This window comes from Acipenser ruthenus, chromosome 3 (assembly GCF_902713425.1).
Source record: "Acipenser ruthenus chromosome 3, fAciRut3.2 maternal haplotype, whole genome shotgun sequence".
Lineage (NCBI taxonomy): Eukaryota > Metazoa > Chordata > Actinopteri > Acipenseriformes > Acipenseridae > Acipenser > Acipenser ruthenus.
The window spans coordinates 54,732,066-54,753,184 of NC_081191.1; the positions used below are offsets into that span (position 1 = coordinate 54,732,066).

The window sequence follows — 21,119 nt, forward strand, 5'->3', positions numbered from 1 at the left end:
ATTACATATATTTAGGAAAGTCAGGAAAGTACAGTTCAAACTGATTGTACTGCTTGAAGGATGGACTGAATTAGAGAAAGCAGTACATCTTGTTGCCATCTTAACTGGAGAGGCCTTGTCTTGCCTCCATTTAATTACTCCAGAACAAATGTCGGGACTATGAGGTGTTGTCGGCCTTGGTGTCAAGCTGTTTTATGAAGGTACCTGTAGTTAAGCCCTGAGATGGGCCTGTGCCAATCGTGGGAGGGTAGAAGAGCCAGGTGGAGTTGAAGAAGCTGTGAGGAGAAATGGAAGGCACGATCTGATGACGTGAAGATACACTAGCACAGCTGAATGGCTGGACTGACAGCAAGAAGGCCAGTCGGCTGACTGCTGCACTGAGGGGTAATGTGCAGCTTGTCCTCCTGAACCTTCCCCCTGACTGCCAGGGGAGCTACCACAGTTAGGCAATTTATCGGACCCCAAGGGCCTGAAGCTTCGATTTGCAGCGATGCCTGTACCAGAAAGGTAGAAGGCCTGGCCAGCTTGGCTTCGGAGCTCAAGATGGAAAGCCGGCTGGCCTACACGTCCTCCTCCCCTGCTGAACAGGAAGAGCAGGCACCCCTACAATTTGATGAAGTACTGGGCCCCAGGGAGCTGCGGAAACACTTTAAGCTACAACGTCCCACGACCCTGCAGGTCGCGCTGTGCTTGGCCCAAGAGTGGGAGGACGTGACGGCCGAGGAGGGAACCGCAGGACCCCGACCCTGTGCGCGGAATCCAGTGAGGAATCCAAGGCCAGCCAGCCCCTCCCTGCCTGGCTCCCAGAGATGTTAGCCTTCAACAGGGCCACATCAACACAGCCCCCCCCCCTCCGCACACCTTACCCCCCCGCACGCCTGTGTTGGAACTGTGGTCAGCCAGGCCACTTGCACCGCCAGTGTCCCACTGCCTCTGCTCCAACACCTAGAAACAAGCCACCTCAGCCGACAGGAAAAGATGCGCAAGAGGGACAGCGTGGGTCCCCCGCTGAGTCCCCAATTACCTATACCAACGCGGTTGGACCGCCAGTTGGGGGAACCAAACAGCACAGCCGGGGGAGTGGGGCTCCACTTCCTACAGAAGCAGCTGCCTGCCAGCACTGCTGTCACTGCCGTCGCCAGCTGGGGAAGCCCAACAGCACAGCCTGGGGGAGCCAAGGGGGCCGGGCTCTGACCATGGCCCACCCAGCGGAACCAGCAACCCTCCAGGGGCAGCCTGGATCGGGGGCCCCTTCAATCGCCAAGCGCAAGCCATCAGCTGCTGGGACTGTGGCATGCGACCCTCAGTGAGACCTGACAGCCGCACAGTAGTTCAGTGAGGCGGGTCTGATTGAGCCATCGGATAGCCGCTGGACGTCTTCTGTGGTGATGGTCCCCAAGAAAAATGGAGAGTTTAGGTTCTGTGTTGACTACAGGCAGATGAACTCTCAAGATCGGTTACTGGTAGGCAGACTTGGCACATCAACGCACAGCCGAAAACTGTATTTTCCACCAGCAGGGGGCTCTGGCAGTTCCGGGTCATGCCATTAGGACTCAATGCTCCTGTCCCCTTAAGCAGTTGATGGGAGAAAATCCTGGTTGATGTACCACCCCACGAGTGTCTGGTCTACCTAGGTGACCTCCTGGTGCATGGAGTCTCCTTCCAGTCTGCCCTGGACGCCCTCAGGTGTGTGCTGGAACACGTGGCTGCAGCTGGGCTGAAGCTCCACCCAGAGAAGTGCTGGTTCATGCAGTCACAGGAGAGGGGATCAGCACAGAACCTGCTACGGTGACTGCAGTCCGGGAGTGACTCATGCCTACTGACAAGAGACAGCTGCATGGGTTTCTGGGCTTTGCCACCTATCGCCAGCACCACACTAGCTCCTGCGAAAGGGGAACCCGACAGACTGCCATTGACGCACTCCAGGAGGTCCTGACCCAGTCCCCAGTGCTCTCCCCACCATACCCCAGCCTGCCGTTCCTCCTGGACACCGACACCAGCAATGAGGGGATCGCCGCCGACCTGTCCCAGCCTGGGCCTGAGGGAGAGAAGGTGGCAAGGGTTCTATGGGGGGCAGTGCAAGCGAGATGTGGAGGATTTTTGCCACTGCTGAGACAGCTGCACCACCCGAGAGGAACTGTGAATGGGAGAGAAGGAATCTGAGCTGCAAATCTACCTCCTGACCAGGAAGGGTGCCAAATAAGGTTGGTGGTAAACTTTCACCCGAGCCCCCAGGTCCAGAGTTCGCAAGGAGGCTGCATGACTGCCTGGAAGCGGCCCATGCTTTTTCCAGGGACCAATTTTGGTTGTATGTTCCAGGCAGAAGCGGAACTTTGACACCCGTGCCCAGGGAGACATTTCGAGGACGGGGAGCTTATGTGGGTCTACAGCCCCCAGCGGAATAAGGGCTGCTGCCCCAAACTTGACAGCCACTGGCTTGGGCCCTGCCGGGTACTGGAGAGGATCGGCAAGGTGGTCTACAGCATCCACCTACCTCCTAGAGGACGACAGGTGGCCCTTCAGAGACCAGCTGGCCCCCTACAGAGGACGGGACCTGGCACTACCTGACCCAGCGGCTTCTGCTCCCCCTTGCCCGGCAGTCCGCTGTCCCCTCTTGCACCTCCTTTCACCCGATTCTCCCCTACCAGGAGGTTCCAGTTCCCCTAGGGATGACAGTCCATCAGCCGAACTGCTGGGAGCCCAAGGACACCTTTGCTCTTAAGGCCAACGACAGCGCCAAATCCCGGGTCATTTTTGGGACTTTGTTGGCCCCAGGGTTGGTGGACGCTGGCAGGGGGCAGGAGTATAAAAGGGGGGGCGCATGTATGGCGAGGGGGAGTAATAGTTGGAGCAGAGACGAGATCGGAGCCAAAAAAAAAAGATTATAGAGAGTGAATAGAGTAACAGGGTAAGGGTAGATTTACATAATTCGTTTATTATTTTGGCTGACAAGTGGTTCTCAGTTTTGGTCTGTGTTAATAAACCATGGATTCGAGGCAAGAAAACTGCCTGTGTGTGAGCCTGATTTTATTTTCACGCGATGCTACAGTATGCACACAAACAAATAGTAATCACACAAACCAACATAGTATGTACACAAACCAACCTAATACACAAGCAAACCGACATGTACAAACCAGTACATTTTCAATACTAACCAACTATATAGATGCCCTTTGAATTGGTGATATCATGGGGCAAGTTCAGCATGGATGAGGGGGTCTTGGTCTCAGTTCAGCTCCTCCTACATGGCACAAGGCAGCCCCAGCTCAACGGAGGGAGATGGTAGTCAACGAGGTGCAAAAGCAGGAGGAGAGGATGAGGTGTATAAAGGCCATTTCCCAGGCCAAGCAGGGAGAATGGATGAGATGGGAAAGTGTGGAACAACGCAAGATTGGCTGGCAAGACCTATGGTCAATGGAACACAGCAGGATCAGTTTCCTCATCAGGTCAACATATGATGTTCTCCCATCACCACAGAACCTAAACCTCTGGGTAGGAGAGGATCCCTCATGTCCTTTGTGTTCATCACCTGCAACATTAAGGCACATTTTGACAGGAAGTAAGGTGGCTCTTAGCCAAGGACGGTTTACTTGGTGCCATGACCAGGTGCTGCGATGTTTGGCCTTAGCATTGGAAGACAAGCGTAACATGACCAATAAGTTGCAACCTGTTCCATCAAAACATTACACACAAAAGACAACATTCCTCCGCCCAGGAGAGAAACCACCAAGAAAAGGTGTTAAAACCAATCCTTGCCCAGGACAACTGGAAGCTGCTAGAGACTGGAAAATGCTGGCAGATGTTGGTCAACGGCTTATTTTTCCACCTGAGATTGCCACCACTAACCTTCGACCAGATATTGTCTTGTGGTCTGGATCAGCAAGCCTTGTTCACCTGGTAGAGTTAACAGTGCCATGGGAGGATGCTGTAGATGAGGCGTACGAGAGGAAGAAACTGCAGTATGCTCAACTAGCCACTGAAGCGGAACAGCGAGGATGGAGAGTCCGGGTTTACCCAGTGGAGGTGGGTTGTCAAGGATTTGTGGCACACTGTACAACCCGGTTTCTCAGAGACATCGGATTCAGTGGCCAAGAGTTGCGTCGCACAGTGAAGAACTTATCTGAAGCAGCAGAGAGGAGCAGCAACTGGCTGTGGTTGAGACAGAAAGATTCTGGCTGGGGATCTCAAGCACAATAGAAAGAAAGAAACGCTGATGTACAGGTAAGTAAGCTGGGCTGAGTTGAGTGGGGGACGGAGGGGGGTGATGCTGGGACGCCAGAATCACCGTCGAGCCCTCTTGAGGTGTCGTGGGCTAGTCGACGAAACACTGAGGATGGAAGGTGCCCACTTGAAGACCCCAGAGATGTACCCTACTTAGCTCAATCCAGACGGTTGTCATGATGATGTGCTGGGGAGACCGCACTGTGGTTGATCCCCGGAGCCAGCATCGCAGCCGTTGTGTGTGCTGATGCGCCAGGGAGGCAAAATAAGCTGATCCCTGGAGCCAGCATTACACTTCAGCCATTAACACCAGACAGAAGGATATCTACATCATCATATGGAAGGAAACGTAAATGGATGGAGACACATATGGATCACATTAGTTTACTGTAAAGCAACGTCTTAGTTGGTGCTTATCTTGGCGAGAGCAGAGTTCAAATCAGCATGAAGTTTTAACATCTAGTCTTGTGTAATGGAAATCATGTATACCAATTTATTTGCATACCAATTTATTTGACATATTAACCAATTATATACACACACAGTTTTTAGAACCAAAGCACTACATACGCTAAATGTATTAACTGTGCCTTTTTGGGCACCTTTTAGGAAACGTGTGTTAACCATAAGAGGATCCTAATCTCAACCAAAAGTAAAATATCATTAACTGTAACAAAAATGACATCTCTGGTGGCTACAGTAAGTTTGCAGGAAGGCATGTGAATATTTCAAAAATCACCCAATTTTCCCCTCACATTTCTGCTTCACTTGCAATACCTGTGTGAGGAACAGTTCAAGGTCTGGAATACTATGGAAAATGCAAGCAGAATACGAATTGTGATCAACAGAAAAGAACCATCAGCATTAACTGCACAGCTCCCACAAACATCAACACATTATAAAGGATAATACTGGGAAAATCTGCACTCTGCACACACCACATATTGAGAAGAAACGTTTTTATGCTTTATCTAAAACATCTATCTGCCATACTGAACCATGAAGTCACATAATGCAGAACTTTACACCCCCTCCCCCCACCACAAAGTTATAGATACATGCAAAAATAGAAACAGTAGGCCAAGTGCTAACATGCATTTATGTAAATATAACATTCTGTAAAACAGCAGTTTTACTAGAATGTTTAGACAGCAGTTATACTTCTTCAAATAACATTGTACAGTAGCTGTTTATTTTTTATTTATATTTTTTAAATAGGTACAAGAATGCTGTTGATCATCCTTTCTGGTCCTAGTAAAGTATGATTTTTAAGACAGAAAACAAACTTTGCTTAAAGTAAATATATTTTGTTATGTATTATGTATAACGATTATATGTTGACTATAATTGTTTTTCTTTTTATTGTATAATAAAAATAATTGTTTAAAATTTTAAGTTACAGCACCACATCATGCTTTTCTTCAATGAGGAAGTCAAAGACAGAGATAGCATTTCTTACTTAACAATTTACATATATATATATATATATATATATATAATCCCAGAAAATAAAATGTTACATTATTACCAATACAACGATAACAACTGCACAGGGTACAAAAACCAAGAAAACAATTAGAACATCGTCACGTGGTTCCTCTCTTTCTCTGTGAGCAGCTAGCTAAGGGAGCCGAACCTGGGAAACACCGCGTATCTTCTTGGAAATATAATGAATCATTTATTTACATTAATTAGAACCCTATCATCATTTTAGTACACTACTGAGAACACCACAGCATTCTGAGATTTCCGGATATCTTTAAAGTAAGTGTGTGCTCAAAATCAATCTTATGTTATTTGTTTACTGCGCCAGCTTATTTGATGCTTTGTTCTGTCTGTCCCTTCTGCTGATTCTCTTGTTTCCGGAGGTTGATTTTATTTTGTGTTTTTGCACACGGCACCGCCACCAGTGCAGAGTGCATAAAATCCTGCCTGTAATATTTCCAGTTACAGCGTTTAGTACTTGCACAGATAGGGCTGGTTTGGAAGAATGAAGTGTGATATTTGAATGTATAATATTTTAACAATACTTAAAAGCCTTCTGTGTAAGGCCCAAAAATATCACAAGCACTCATTGCGGATGCAGGAACTGCAGTGGAACGCTACCGTGTATCTGTTTCTTATGCCTTGGTTTCCTAACTGTGTGCTTGTTTTAGAATATGTTTGTTAGCGACAACGTTGGTAATGTAAAAACGATCATAGCTGTCGTGTATTAATGTAAAGAGGATGGTGAATCCAAATGCGAAACTCAGAACAGTGCAAATGTGAATGCTTAATTTTAATATTTGAGAGAATACAGACAATTACATTTGTTGAAATAAATGTTAGTGTTACATTAAATGTAACTCGACTGTTATGTATTTGTAAGTTGAAACCATTACACATACCATTACATTGAACTATTATAAGACTTTACAATAGATTGTGTATTTGTTTTTAAATGTCGTGTTCCGTGAAATCTTCCAAATGTAAGGAAAATACTGCTTACTCGCTGATGGAATATATTCTTCAAGTTACAGTTTATTTATCTTATGCCAAATAATGTTCAAGTTTAATTATTTATTATTATTATTATTATTATTATTATTATTATTATTATTATTATTATTTAAAAACAATACTATTAAATAATAATTACCCTACATCAGACTGTTTACGTTTCTCTACGTTTTCATTTCCAAATGCTGCTCCAAAAACTGCATTTGCAGCATGTATTTCCATGGTTTTATATTTCTTACTGCCTGCCCACTCTGTTTTTTGCTACTTTTTTTAATATGTAGGCTACGGGTGAAGTTCTTAATCATAAAAAACTAAACTTTATACAACTACTCAGTTTACAGTTGTCAGTCAATACTGAAACTTCACGGGGCGTCTAAGGGCTGAGAGTAGCAGACAGACAGAACAGACATGACTCTCACTACTCGGCGAACCGTGAGGAGCTTCCTCGGCGGTTTGGGAGCAAGATACCCATGAGAGCAAGAGGTTCCGGTGTCCCAGGAAAAAAGTTGATCAAGCTCTAGAATTTAAAGGGGAGGTTCCATTGTTTCTAATGTCTATGAGCTTAGGCTGGGAAATAAGTAGATCGGATATATTAACAAACAATAAATAATTTTAAATGACATTTTTAAGTATAATTTATGTTAGTGAGTAGATAGGATGTCTGACAGTATGACGGTTGATAAGGTAATGTGAATATCGCTGTAGATCAGATATTAGCCTAACAAAAAATACATAATTTAATTTTCTAAGTATAATTTTTATTAAGTAGATCAGATATATTCGACAGTATGACGCTAGATAAGGGAATGTGAATATCGCTGTAATATATATTGGCAACAAATTGTACTGGCCAACATTTAGAATTTGTTCAGCGGGACGCTCATCTCCGGTGGGGTGGGGGGTCATATGCCTCGTACACATGGGAGGAGTCATACGGAAAAATTCCCATCATATAATAGTTAGTGATCAGCAGATGTGTCAGCTGCACAAAGAGCACAGCGTGTGCTTTTCACTAACTACTGTGCAGAATAAATGTTTTTTTTTCTATGTGTAAATATCGGGACGCAGGACATTTGTTCGGAAATCGGAATGGCCCGACCATATAGGGACTGTTGGCATGTATGACAAATACATAATTCAAAATGAAATTTGTAAGTAGCCTGTGATATAAATGTGTATTTCTGTTTGTGTAACAAATGTTAACTAGCAAAATGTGTTACATATTTAATGTTATTTTGCATTTCTGGAGGTGTTCTTGTTTTGGGAAACACTACTGTATGGACAGGTATGCGAGCGATTTCCCAAAAGTTAAAGCATGCGTTTCAGTCATGGAAAAAATTGAGCTCCATGCTGTGATTACTAACTAGGCCACGGTGCACATCAATCACATGATGTACTTGAAAAAAGTTGCTTATACAGTTGTAGCGACGTCGGCTGGCTAGGACGTCACTTCTGAAAAAGAGAACTGAAGCGTGAGGGCAGACTTCCAGACGTATTCGTAGCGACATGGTTAATAATATGAGGACTAGCAGTAGTGTGCAATTAAGAGGAATAATCACCAGCATGGCTATGTTATAGACCATATAATAAATAGTTGTTCTGTTTGGGTTACCCTGGATAGAGTGTCGTTATTGTGGGGAATTACACTACGAGGAACTCAAGATACAACATAAAATGGCGACGAGGATAAACAATTTAAAAAAAAAAGGAAAACAAAGACAGCAGCGCTTACTTCTCACAACATTGGATCGGGTGAAGTAAGAAGATTTTCAAGGTAAATAAATATATATATATATATATATATATATATATATATATATATATATATATATATATATAAACAGAAGCAAACTACTTAATTATAAAACGCTGGAATAAACTAATCCAAGAAAAATGTCAGGCACAGTGGGGTCAGTTTCTCCGTTTGATGCTAACTCTCAGACTTGGGAAGAATATTGCGAGATATTAACTCATTTTTTCACTGCAAATGACATTGACGCTGCTGATAAAAAGAGAGCGATTCTACTGAGTGGCGTGGGGACACAGACCTACAGTTTAATACGGAATCTACTGAATCCTGAGAAACCGGGAGACAAATCGTTTGAAGATTTAGTCAAATTGCTACAAAACCACTATAATCCCAAACCAAGTGAAATTGTCGAAAGATTTAAATTTAATTCCAGGAACAGGAAAACTGATGAGACTGTGGGAGATTACGTAGCTGCTGTCTGAATCGCAGTTAACATTTATTTCTGCCTTAAACATTGCCCAAGCTATGGAGTCTGCAAACAAAAATGTAAAGGACTTACAGTCACAGTTTAAAGATACAACCGACACGGGTGTCAGCGCGCAACAAGAGCAAGCACAGTGTACTGTAAACAAAGTGTTTACTAGCAGGCGGCAGTATAAAATGCCGGCGCGTACTAATTGTTATCGATGTGGAGGTCTGCATAACTCAAACGAGTGTAGATTTAAGTTAGAAACGTGCTATAATTGTGGCATTAAAGGCCATATTAGCAGAGCTTGCAGAAACAAAGCAAGAGGAAGCCAAGACACGTCTCCAAGTGGGAAAGGGAAACGTCAATTTACTTCTAATGACACCCGCAGTGCTCTTCACATAGCAGAAGGGGGCGATACAGGAACAAACAAAGAAACAGAAGAGATGTACACAATCTACAGTATAGTGAACATGGATATTCCAAAAGTAGATCCCTTTACCATGAAGCTTGATGTAAATGGAAAGCATGTAGAATTTGAAGTGGATACTGGCTGTAGTGTTACCATAATGAGCCAAGCAGCTTATTCTAAATTATGGAACAACAAACAAGCACCGGCATTAGGAAAGTGCACAATTAAATTAAAAACATACACAGGCCAGCTAGTGGATACTTTAGGAGCAGCTGTAGTGACAGTGACATACAAAGAAAAAGTCAATAAATTACCATTAGTGGTGGTGGCTACTTCAGGGCCAAATTTACTAGGCAGAGGGTGGCTTTCAAAGTTAGAAATGGATTGGAGAGTGTTACATCAATTGACACAAACAAGCTGTCAGAGGCTATGTGATGCGTTAGAAGTGCATGGAACTGTGTTTAAAGAGGAACTGGGCACCTTACAGGGAGCAAAAGCAAAAATATACGTTGACGGCAACACCAACCCCCGATTTTTCAAACCCAGATCAGTCCCCTATGCCATGAAGCCTAAAGTGGAAGCGGAGCTGGAACGACTGTTAAAGGAGAAGATTATAGAACCTGTGCAGTTTTCAAACTGGGCAGCGCCTATTGTACCTGTCTTGAAACCGGATGGCTCTTTGCGTATCTGTGGGGATTATAAACTCACTGTAAATAGAGTGTCCAAACTGGAGCAGTATCCAATCCCCAAGATTGAGGATTTATTTGCCATCCTGGCAGGGGGAGAGAGATTCACTAAACTAGACATGAGTCATGCATACCAACAGGTTGTATTAGATGAGGGGTCCAAGGAGTATGTGACCATAAATACCCATAAAGGACTGTTTAGATATAATCGGCTTCCCTTTGGTGTTTCTTCAGCACCTGCTATATTCCAGAGGACTATGGAGGGGTTGTTGCAGGGGATCCCTAATGTGGCCATATACCTAGATGATATCTTGGTCACAGGAAGCACAGAAAAGGAACACCTCCAGAGTTTGACAACAGTGTTAAGCAGGTTGGAAGCTGCAGGTCTGCGCCTTAAACGGAGTAAGTGTACTTTCCTCGAGAAAGAAGTGGTATTTCTAGGACACAAAATAGATGCCACAGGTTTGCACCCGGTGCAAGACAAAGTCAGGGCAATACAACAGGCCCCAGCTCCTAAGAATGTAACAGAATTAAAAGCATATCTGGGACTATTGAATTATTATAATAAATTCCTTCCCAGGGTATCAACACTGTTGACAGCCCTGTATGTACTGTTACGCAAAGATGTGAAATGGATGTGGGGAGCTAAACAACAAGAAGCCTTTGAAGCATCAAAGAAACTGTTACAGTCATCGGATGTGCTAGTCCACTATGATGCAACTAAAGAGCTGATCTTGTCCTGCGATGCTTCGCCATATGGAGTAGGGGCTGTTCTGTCGCACCGTATGCCTGAGGGGGTAGAAAAACCAATTGGATTTGTATCCAGAACATTGACAGAGGCAGAAAAGAATTACTCTCAGCTGGACAAAGAAGGTTTAGGAGTGATATTTGGAGTACAAAAGTTCCACAATTACATATATGGTCGACATTTTACAATCTGTACAGACCATAAGCCATTGATCACCCTATTAAATGAGGTGAAAGCTGTTCCACAGATGGCATCACCCAGAATCCAGAGATGGGCAGTAACCTTAAGAGCATACGAATATACAATTCAGTATAAGCCCGGAAAAGATCATGGTAATGCAGATGCTTTTAGTCGCCTTCCGTTGCCAGAAAGCCCACCAGCAGGAAGGACTGAAGACAGAGTATTATTGATGGACCACTTGGACATGCCCCCGGTAACTGCATCACAAATTAGGGCGTGGATAGGGAAGGACCCAGTGCTGGCGAGAGTACGAGAGTATGTGCTCAGAGGTTGGCCGGCACGAGTACATGAAACAGAGATGAGGCCCTTCTTTTCCAGAAAAGACGAATTGAGCGTACTAGATGGTTGCATACTCTGGGCAGCTAGGATGGTTATACCAAAACCAGGCCGAGTGCAAATCTTGAATCAGTTACACCAGGCTCGCCCTAGGTCTACACGCATGAAAGGTCTAGCTCGAAGCTACGTTTGGTGGCCAAAAATAGACAAAGACATTGAAATGCAAATCAAAACTTGTGAAACATGCCAAATACACCAGAAAGCTCCAGCTCAAGCACCACTGCATCCTTGGGAGTGGCCCGATAAACCATGGAGAAGACTACATATCGATTATGCAGGCCCATTCCTAGGAAAAATGTTCCTGGTGATAATAGACGCACATTCAAAATGGATAGATGTTTACCCTTCCAATACATCGACAGCTTCAGCAACAATAGAGAAACTTTGTCACAGCTTCAGTACACATGGATTACCAAAAACCATAGTGTCGGACAATGGCACTGCTTTCCTCAGTTCAGAGTTTCAAGGCTTTATGAAAGCAAATGGCATTAGCCATGTAACAACAGCGCCTTACCATCCCGCATCTAATGGTTTAGCAGAGAGGGCTGTGCAAACTGTGAAAGAATATTTGAAGAAAACACCAGGAAACACTGTGGAAGTAAAATTGGCCAGAGCGTTGTTTAGTTACAGGATTACACCACAATCAACAACAGGCTTGTCTCTGGCCGAAATGTTCATGGGAAGAAAATTACGATCTACACTGGATCTTCTACAGCCTGACTTAAAAAGGAAAATTCAGAAGAGACAACTGCGAGTCAAAGAAAGACATGACAAACATGCCAAGCTCAGAACATTTGAGCGAGGAGATCTGGTTTATGTCAGGAACTTTGGACCAGGGGAAAGTTGGATTTCAGCGATCGTGCAAGATTCAACGGGTCCTGTTTCATATACTGCTAAATTAGGAAATGGACAAATAGTGAGACGCCATGTGGATCAAGTCCGAGAGAGAGAAAAAAAAACACACCCCTGAGGAAAGTCCAGCAGTTATTCCAATAGACCAAGAGATAACTACAGAGTCAGGAAGCACCACATTGCAGGGAGAACGGTTAGGTACTTCAGAGATGAGGTCACCAGATAGGGCTGAGCAACAAACAGCACCAGAGGATCTTCACAGAGATGGTCAAAGCAGGAATCCTGGAGAGACATCTGTAAATAGTTCTATGCAACAGGAAGTACCAAGACATTCAGTGAGGACGAGAATTCCTCCAAATTATCTCAAGGACTATGTTAATTAGATATTCACGGATGAGATAGTAGTAGCAACTTTAGAAGGGAGGAAGTGTAGTGACGTCGGCTGGCTAGGACGTCACTTCCGAAAAAGAGAACTGAAGCGTGAGGGCAGACTTCCAGACGTATTCGTAGCGACATGGTTAATAATATGAGGACTAGCAGTAGTGTGCAATTAAGAGGAATAATCACCAGCATGGCTATGTTATAGACCATATAATAAATAGTTGTTCTGTTTGGGTTACCCTGGATAGAGTGTCGTTATTGTGGGGAATTACACTACGAGGAACTCAAGATACAACAACAGTATTATTATTATTTTGTATTATGCGCTTTGTTGTTTCATTTATTTTTACATACAGTACTTTGTATAATTAGGACAGAAAATTAACACGAGTCTGGCTATCATCATGCATGTATTTCAATTACAAGTTTGGGAAGAAACAATACATTAGTTAAAAACGAAAGAGTTAACGTCTTTGCTAAACCATGGTAAATATCTGTAGTTCAATACAAACCAAGACAGCTATTGTAAGAAAGAGAGATCATACAGTATATGTAGGCTACTGTATATTGTAGGAACAATTCAGTAATTGATAATTTAATGTTTATCTGGGTTGATTAGTTCTCTTACTAACTAATTGACGTGTTACACAAAGATCGAGGATTTACTATGAACACACGTTCACACGCAGACACAAGGAATGTTTAGTAGTATTTTATTAAGTACACAAAATAATAAACAGAAATCAGAAAAGTCAGATAGTAAATGTCTTAGTCTCTAAGCACAAAACACAATTCAAAAACTCACTGCTGTAACTTGACTAGCAGGCAATTGAAATATGACACCGCCTGTCTCCTCACATACCAGCAGCAGCAAGCAAACAAGCTGTGACGCAGTAGCTTGCTCACACCCACACACGCCCACATCCAAGCACACAGCCTCAACTGACATGATGCAGACAATCTTAGAATATATCATATTAAGCTTATTAATGGTATAGATTAAGTACTGTATATGGCAAGTTTTTTTTTTTTTTAATTTAGTCGTTGCCAATTTAGTTTTTTTTTTTTTTAAATGATTTTCTCCCCAATTTGAAATGCCCAATTATTTTTAGGCTCAGCTCAATGCTACCACCCCTGCGCTGACTCGTGTGCCGTCAGCCGCCCGCTTCTTTACACTCTGCAGACTCACCGTGCAGCCGCCTCAGAGCTACAGCATCGGAGGACAACGCAGCTCTGGGCAGCTTACAGGCAAGCCCGCAGGCGCCCGGCCAGACTACAGGGGTCGCTGGTGCGTGGTGAGCCGAGGACACCCTGGCCGACCTAACCCTCCCTCCGCCCGGACGACGCTTGGCCAATTGAGCGCCGCCTCCTGGGAGCTCCCGTCCACGGTCGGCTGTGGAATAGCCTGGACTCGAACCGGCGACGTCCAGGCTATAGAGCGCATCCTGCACTCTAGCGAGTGCTTTTACTGGATGCGCCACTTGGGAGCCCCGGCAAGTTTACTTTTAAAGAAATTCTTCATACAACAATATGAGGTAGATTAGTTATAGTTACTTCATCGAGTTTCACTAAGAGTTAATTCACATGCAAAGTGTGCAAACTAAATAATTAACAGTACAGTTCTATGTGAATGTGTTACAATTAATTAATTTAGTTCCATGAAGGGAAAATGCAACTTGAAATTATACTCAGAGGTTCCTTGAAGCTTAGACTTTTGGTCTGCTGGCTTGGAAACTCAATTCGTTGATGTGTCCAGTACAAAACTCTCCTCTCCACAATTAAATCTTCAATCCTACAATGGCTCAAACTTGGCGACAAAGCTTTCAGTTCAGGAATCAACAAACAGCTGCAATAAAGTCCTCAGTCCTCGGTATAGGATCCACAACAGCGTCCGTCCGCTCTGTCCTCTTCGTTGAATCTTTTAGCTACGCAGGTAGCAAGGCACAGTTTCTTTTGGATACTGTGGTTTTAAGTTTACAGCAGACCTAGACTGGTTTGTCTGATAAGTCTCTAAGTTTTACGGCAGTCCTTCAGCCAGGCCTCAGTCTCGTTGCTTGTGGTCGTTGACTTGCTTGCAGCTTGCTTCCTCCTCTTGGGTCTGTTTTCAGGCAGAGTCCCGTCTTGGTTCTGTTTTTAGGCAGAGTCCCGGAGTTGCAGCTTTGCTTAGCAGAGTGACAGCACCTTGTTTAGCATTCGATGTGGAGCGCAAAATGTTCTGTTTGGCTTGGATATTTTATAGTCTTTTTCACTCTGCTAGATAGCCTCTAACGTGAGATCATTTGTGTATTCACCTTTTTTTAAACTCACAGTCCTTTTGATGTTCATGTCCTTTTCCACTGGGATCGCTAGTTTATGTCTTCCTTGCGTCAAAACGATTGTTGTTGTACGTGTGAATTATCTGTACATAATTCAACTGTCCACTCAGTCTAATCCAGTTCAGGCGCCGGTCCTCTAATCAGTAGGCCACATAGTTCATTATGTCTGCCAGGAACCAAGAGGCCCTCTTCTCAAGACACAGCAGTTTGCCCTGTTTCTCAAGGCACACCGTTTCAATAATGAATCCAGTTACATTTCTAATACACATTCATGTAATATCATATTCAGGGAATATGTCCCACAATAGGAGCATGATTTTAAAAATGGTAAATTCCTGTAGTGCAACAATCACGGAAGACATATAACGAGAAATCATATCTACCTAGGCATACGTTTTTCATTTCTGTATTTGTCCTATCTACAGAGGATTTGACAGGATCCTTTTTTAACACGGTACAAATCTTATACCTTAGTAATACTATATATTACTGCAAGGAATATAGTTGTCACGTTTACCATTTTTTTTTTTTTTTAATTCCCGACAATTCCTTTCTAAAAAAAAAAAAAAAAAACTTTCATCTGGCTATTTGTGGTTAATTTTCTTCATCCCATCCCAATTTAAAACCCACAACCATAAGCCTAGAACCTTTTTTAAATAAACATAATTGTATGTGTAACAATACATGTTAATGCTTAAAATATGCAGACAAAATAATGTACTGTATATACTATTCATTTTCTTTTAACTGGCAGTGGCAGGCCTACATTTTGCCACGTCAAAAGTAGTAAAGTTACAGCTATACTAAAATTAAAATGTAAAAATACGACCTTGTCATACTAATATTATGGCTGCAGCCTGCCATTATATTATATTACTGAAACATTTTAATTTTGATTAAAGATTGACAACATTTGAACGTATAAAATAATTTAATATACAAGTAAATCTCTGCAATCACACATAATCTACATCTGATTGACAACAATGTTATAGAAACATAAAAAGACAGGGGTTTAAAACATTGTACCATATAATAGTCGTCGATCACACATTTTAAGTTAATACGAAAAGACAGTGGCACGAACATGCACCAGCATACACAGTCTAGTAAATAAAAACAGTCCAGGTAATAATAAAAAGCCATGCAGTGAACCTCCCCTTTAATCAAATTGTTGCCCCACCTTATTTTTGCCTACTTTTGCATCACTGCGCTTCCGCGATCAACTTATTTCCCGGTCAACTTATTTCCTACGACACCGGTAGGCCTATACAATGGCTTCAGAGTGTGAAAGCGATCATTCTTATTTCTCTGACAAATTAAACAATCATTATGACAGTGAGGACAGCGAGTGAAGGTTCAAATGGAATAAATTGTGGGGAAGAAGTGGATAGAGGCCCTATTCCTTACCAGTGAACCTCCAGCAATGGAAAATAACAATCCTGGCATCAGGAATGCGAGGGATATGCCCCCGTGTCAGCGGGCTGGCAGTGCTGCTTGGTATGATGATATATTCTGTACAGCTCCCCCTGGCTATTGCAGTTAAGTGTGTATTTTGGTCTGTTGTATCACGTGTTGTATCTGGCAGTTTGATTTCCAAAATTAAAGCATTGTTTACCTGAGTCAAATTAAACAACATTCTTGTTAACTGCACGTAGTGTGAAAAGCTCTTCATTACTTAAGTGCTTACTGTAGTGTGTGTATTATTATTGTACATTTTGTAAGGGTGTAAATTTTTTTTGGGGGGGGGAGGGAGTTGAAAAAAAAAAAAAAAAAAAGTTACACAAGGGCCACACAGATTCATTGTCATATCAGCATTATAACCTTTTAAAGATAACACTGTAAACCCAAAGCTTACCTAAAAAGCTGGATGAGTGGAATCATTCTTTTACGATTTCTGCATCAGAAGTGGGCTGACGAGCTGGTTGGATTTAAATTATAAGGCTGATCCTCTCTGCATACAGCATCAGACATAACTGTTTTTTTTTATGTATTTTTTATTTAATTTATTTTTGTTATGTGAAGCGCTTTGAGATGTCTTGCGTGAAAAGCATTATATAAAAATAAATTCTAACTATTGCGAGATAAAGATGCTCTCTGCATCCAGTCAACCTATCAAGAATGATCTATTACCAGGACAGCTACATTTGGATTCTAGCCTTAAACGCAGAATGATAATTGACTTGTAAAACCCACATCAATTTGTATAAATCACATACAAATAAATACTATAGTGTTCATTAGCTCAAAGCATGAATTGAAAGCAGTAATACTTTTCTTACATTCTACCTAAAACAAAATGTTAATTTTACTTTAAGGTCTGCTTATTCTCGAGTTCGTAAGAGTATTAAAACACTACTCATTGAATACTTAACGGACATTCGCTGCCTGCTCCAGCTGATCCGTGTCTTCAACAATATAGGCGCTCGAAGGCTCTCCTGCTGGCAAGGACAGATCCAGGTTCTGGGGTCTACCTTCCTTGTGTTTCGTATCCACTTCAGGGTACGAAACAGATGTCTTTGCAAAGAACAAGTCATTAAGTCATTAAGTCATTCAGCGATCGTGAAGATAAGCCATTTGTCCAGTATTTAGTTTACGACTCTTTTTAAAAGCATTCTTTGTCAGTGGAGAAGATTGTGACCAGAAATCAAGAAGACACAGAGAATAGCTTAGGATCCCCCTCTGTATATTTTAATTCTGTTAATTTCATACACAAAATGATATTATGACCCACTCTGACGCTACACTATACAGACATCTGAGATTCCCTTTTTATTTTATTTTATTTTACTGTTATTTTAATTAGGCCATGCGATTACTTACACTGTTTATAATGTATTTTTAAAATGTGAACTTTCGGCATTATAAATAAGATGTACTTTTAAAACATCAAAACACATCTCAAAATAATGCCACATTCAGCATGACACCGTACTTAATACTTTTAGATGTGTCATACATTTATATACGCAGAGAAGATTAAATTACTTCCGGATTAGCTAGTCTGCGCAGTGAAGTATAGAAACATTCCGGTTTTGAGGTGGCTGATGATGGAATAGTAAAACAATGTAACAAGACCTTGTTTTTCTGTGAAGCAAAGCTAAGTTAAAGTAAGTTATTGCTTTTCTTATGTAAATATCTGTTAACATCTATATATTTCATATTGCAATTGTTATATTTTTCTGTGTTTTGGAAGACTTCGATATTATCTATCGAAATACGTGCAAGTTATCGATATACAATTTTCAGATCAATGCCCACCCCTAATACACACACATTATCTATATCTATATATATCTATATCTATATCTATATCTATATATATATATATATATATATATATATTGTAACACATCAGGGAGGGGGTTAGTGTCCTCCCTGAAGAAAACATGTGTGTATGCACATTTTGTTTAATTGTTTATTGTTTAATTATCACCCGCACCAGATATATATTGTAAATTAATGTCAGGTGCAGGGTATATAAGACGTGCAGCTTGGCTGTACGTGGCTGCTGAGTAGAAGGAGACAGAAGACGTGCTCTGTTTCCGAGCAGTCCGAAGAGTAAGTGCTGTGTGCAGTTTATTTGCGTTTGTGTTAGCAGGTAAACGGCTTAGCCGTCCTGCAAGGTAGTAAGGGAAAAACTTGTGTAGTAAGCACTCCAAGAGGAGCTAGGTGTTTATTTCTGTTTGTTTTATTTTTGTGTGTTTATTAAAAATTAGCGCATCAGCGCTGAAAACTCATTTCTTGTGTCCTGGGTCGTAATTTTAAAGGGGCAACGAACCCGAATGAGTGCCGGGCCGTTACAATATATATATATATATATATATATATAATATATATAATATATACAGTATATATAATTATACAGTATATATAATTAAAAAAAATAATTGTTCCGAAGAGGACAGACTTTCCCAGGAGATATGAGTGATAGACTTTCATAATAGCAATATCTGATCAATCTTAAATATTTAAGGTATTTTGTATGCAATCTGCTAGTGGTCCATAATGAGTTGTCATATGTATTTTACCATGCTTTTCTTTCAGACAATGGCACTGGTGAGATGTCTGCCTGTGGCCATGCTATCATTTTTGTTCATGGTGTGCAAAGGACGCTATCACAGCGATACTGACCTTGAGTGCAATAATGTAGCTGGCCCTGAGGTGATCCAAGTTATTGACACTCAAGCAGCAGAGCACATGCAAAAACATCACCTGGAGATCCTCTTTAACCGATATGGGGAGAACGGCAGCATATCCATTGAAGGGTTGAAAAAGCTTCTGGAGAGCATAGGATTGGACAGGATCAAAAAGGTGCCAGTTCGGGATGGGCACTTTGAGATCGAGCATGAGGATCATCATCAGCGAGGTCATAACCACCATCCGCACCACCACCCACACCTCCATCACCACCCCTACCAGCACAAAATACCGGCCAGCAAAAAAGCTGCCGAGACCCCCAAAATTATAAGGAACAACTTAACAGTAAGCAAGAAAACTGAAGATTCCAACAGCCACCACAAACTTTATGCCAAGAAAGTGATTCATGAAATCAGCACCACCCCTATGTACACAACCAACATTTTGTTGAAGTCCAGTGAGATGCGGAATAGAAGAAGCGTAGACCATCCCAGCGATGCAGCAGGGCTTCCCACAACTGCTGGGACCGGCTTTGCCAAACGTGATGTCCTGGAGACCACAAAGCTTAGTCCAGTCAGCAATTTGTTAGTTCCAGGGGAACACGGTGAGCCTGCTGAAAGTGGAAAAGAGGAGTACATGCATACAGATGATCATGATAACTATGAGCATCTTGAACACAAGGTAAGATGGATTTCGTGCTTGTACTATATAGACTTTTCTTCATTTGGGTGGGGATTTAAAAATATTTGTAAATATTTAAAACGTTTGCTGTATGAAACCTATAGGTGTTTATTCTTTCCCTAGAAGACTAAACTATGGAAGTAGATGGTAAACAAGCTACAGTCAATGTCTGTTAACCTTTTCAATCATGGTAACATTGAATTACATGTACCTAGTGCCCTAAAGATATCTTGTGGGCCAAACTCCTTGCATCGTGTTTGTGGTGTGTACATCACAAAAAAAAAAAAAAAATGTAAAACATGGAATTATCTTAAATACAGTGTTATTTATACTTTTATACCACTCATGTGGATACATTTCCATGAGTTATTTTTATGTTAACTCATGTAAAGTTCCTGACCGGATCTTTTTCATTGTGACATCACACCGCAAATACATTCTATTGCTAAGAAGAAAAAAAAAAACACTTATTCACAAAATAAAAAATATTTTAAGATGGAAGTAACCTTTGATATTTTAATAGGAATTTCATAAAGATTTGACATAACACTGGGTATGAAGAATCCTCAGTGTGGAAGGGATGAGCTCTGTAGGAAATAATGCTTACAGAGATTTCAAGTCAAAATGTCGGTAGGCATTCATTGATAATTTAAGTTATGTAAAGGTATGTAACCACCGTTACATAGTTATCATTATGTTGCACCAATGACCCAAATAAAACAGATGATAACTTATGCTGGTATTGTTTTGTTGGGAACAGAGTAATTAAGAATAATGGACAAATATTTGCCATAATTATGTTTGTGTGTGTTATTTGTGTATTTGAATTTTACAATTAAACAACTTTTTAAAAATTAAAAAATAAGATTTAAATGGAGCAAGAAAAGTAAAAAAAACATAACACTGACAATTTTAAACAATACAGCCTAACCTATAGGCCTACATTACCAGCCTCATTGTCAATCAAAAAATGGTTTTAAAAAAAGTTTGAGTATTATTTAATACAGCATCCAAGAGTAGTATACATTATTTATTAAGGCATTGTTATTCATAGAACTGTTAATTCCTGACATTGACATTAAACTTTGGTGCGAGTCACTTCCAGATAATTAAAGGATCAATGCTTTGATGTTACTTACAGATGGTAGGCTTACAATGGATTGTTCCCGAGGTCTGATCAGAACCCATATTCCCAATCTTCAACAATGTGTTACCTTTTGTTAGAACTGTATTTTTTTCACAGTAAAAACTGGTTATTTAACCCAAAAATATGTACTTACCTGAAAAACACTAAATGCTAAACTGTAGACTATTTCATTTTTTATGTTCACCTTTTACCCTTTCAGGACCAAGCATTTTTCAGTGGGATGCTCCTGCAGGACCAGGTGT

At 41.6% G+C, this 21,119-nt stretch overlaps 1 protein-coding gene across 1 annotated transcript in view; it reads left to right on the forward strand.

Annotated features, from left to right (window-relative positions):
- Positions 1–5,793: 5,793 nt before the first annotated feature.
- slc39a6 (solute carrier family 39 member 6) overlaps positions 5,794–21,119 on the forward strand; it is a 62,017-nt gene continuing 46,691 nt past the window's right edge. The window contains exons 1-2 of the mRNA XM_033992806.3: positions 5,794–5,988; positions 18,957–19,730. Of these exons, the coding sequence (XP_033848697.3) occupies positions 18,960–19,730 (771 nt within the window). The 5' untranslated portion in view covers positions 5,794–5,988; positions 18,957–18,959. The remainder of the gene's footprint in view (positions 5,989–18,956; positions 19,731–21,119) is intronic.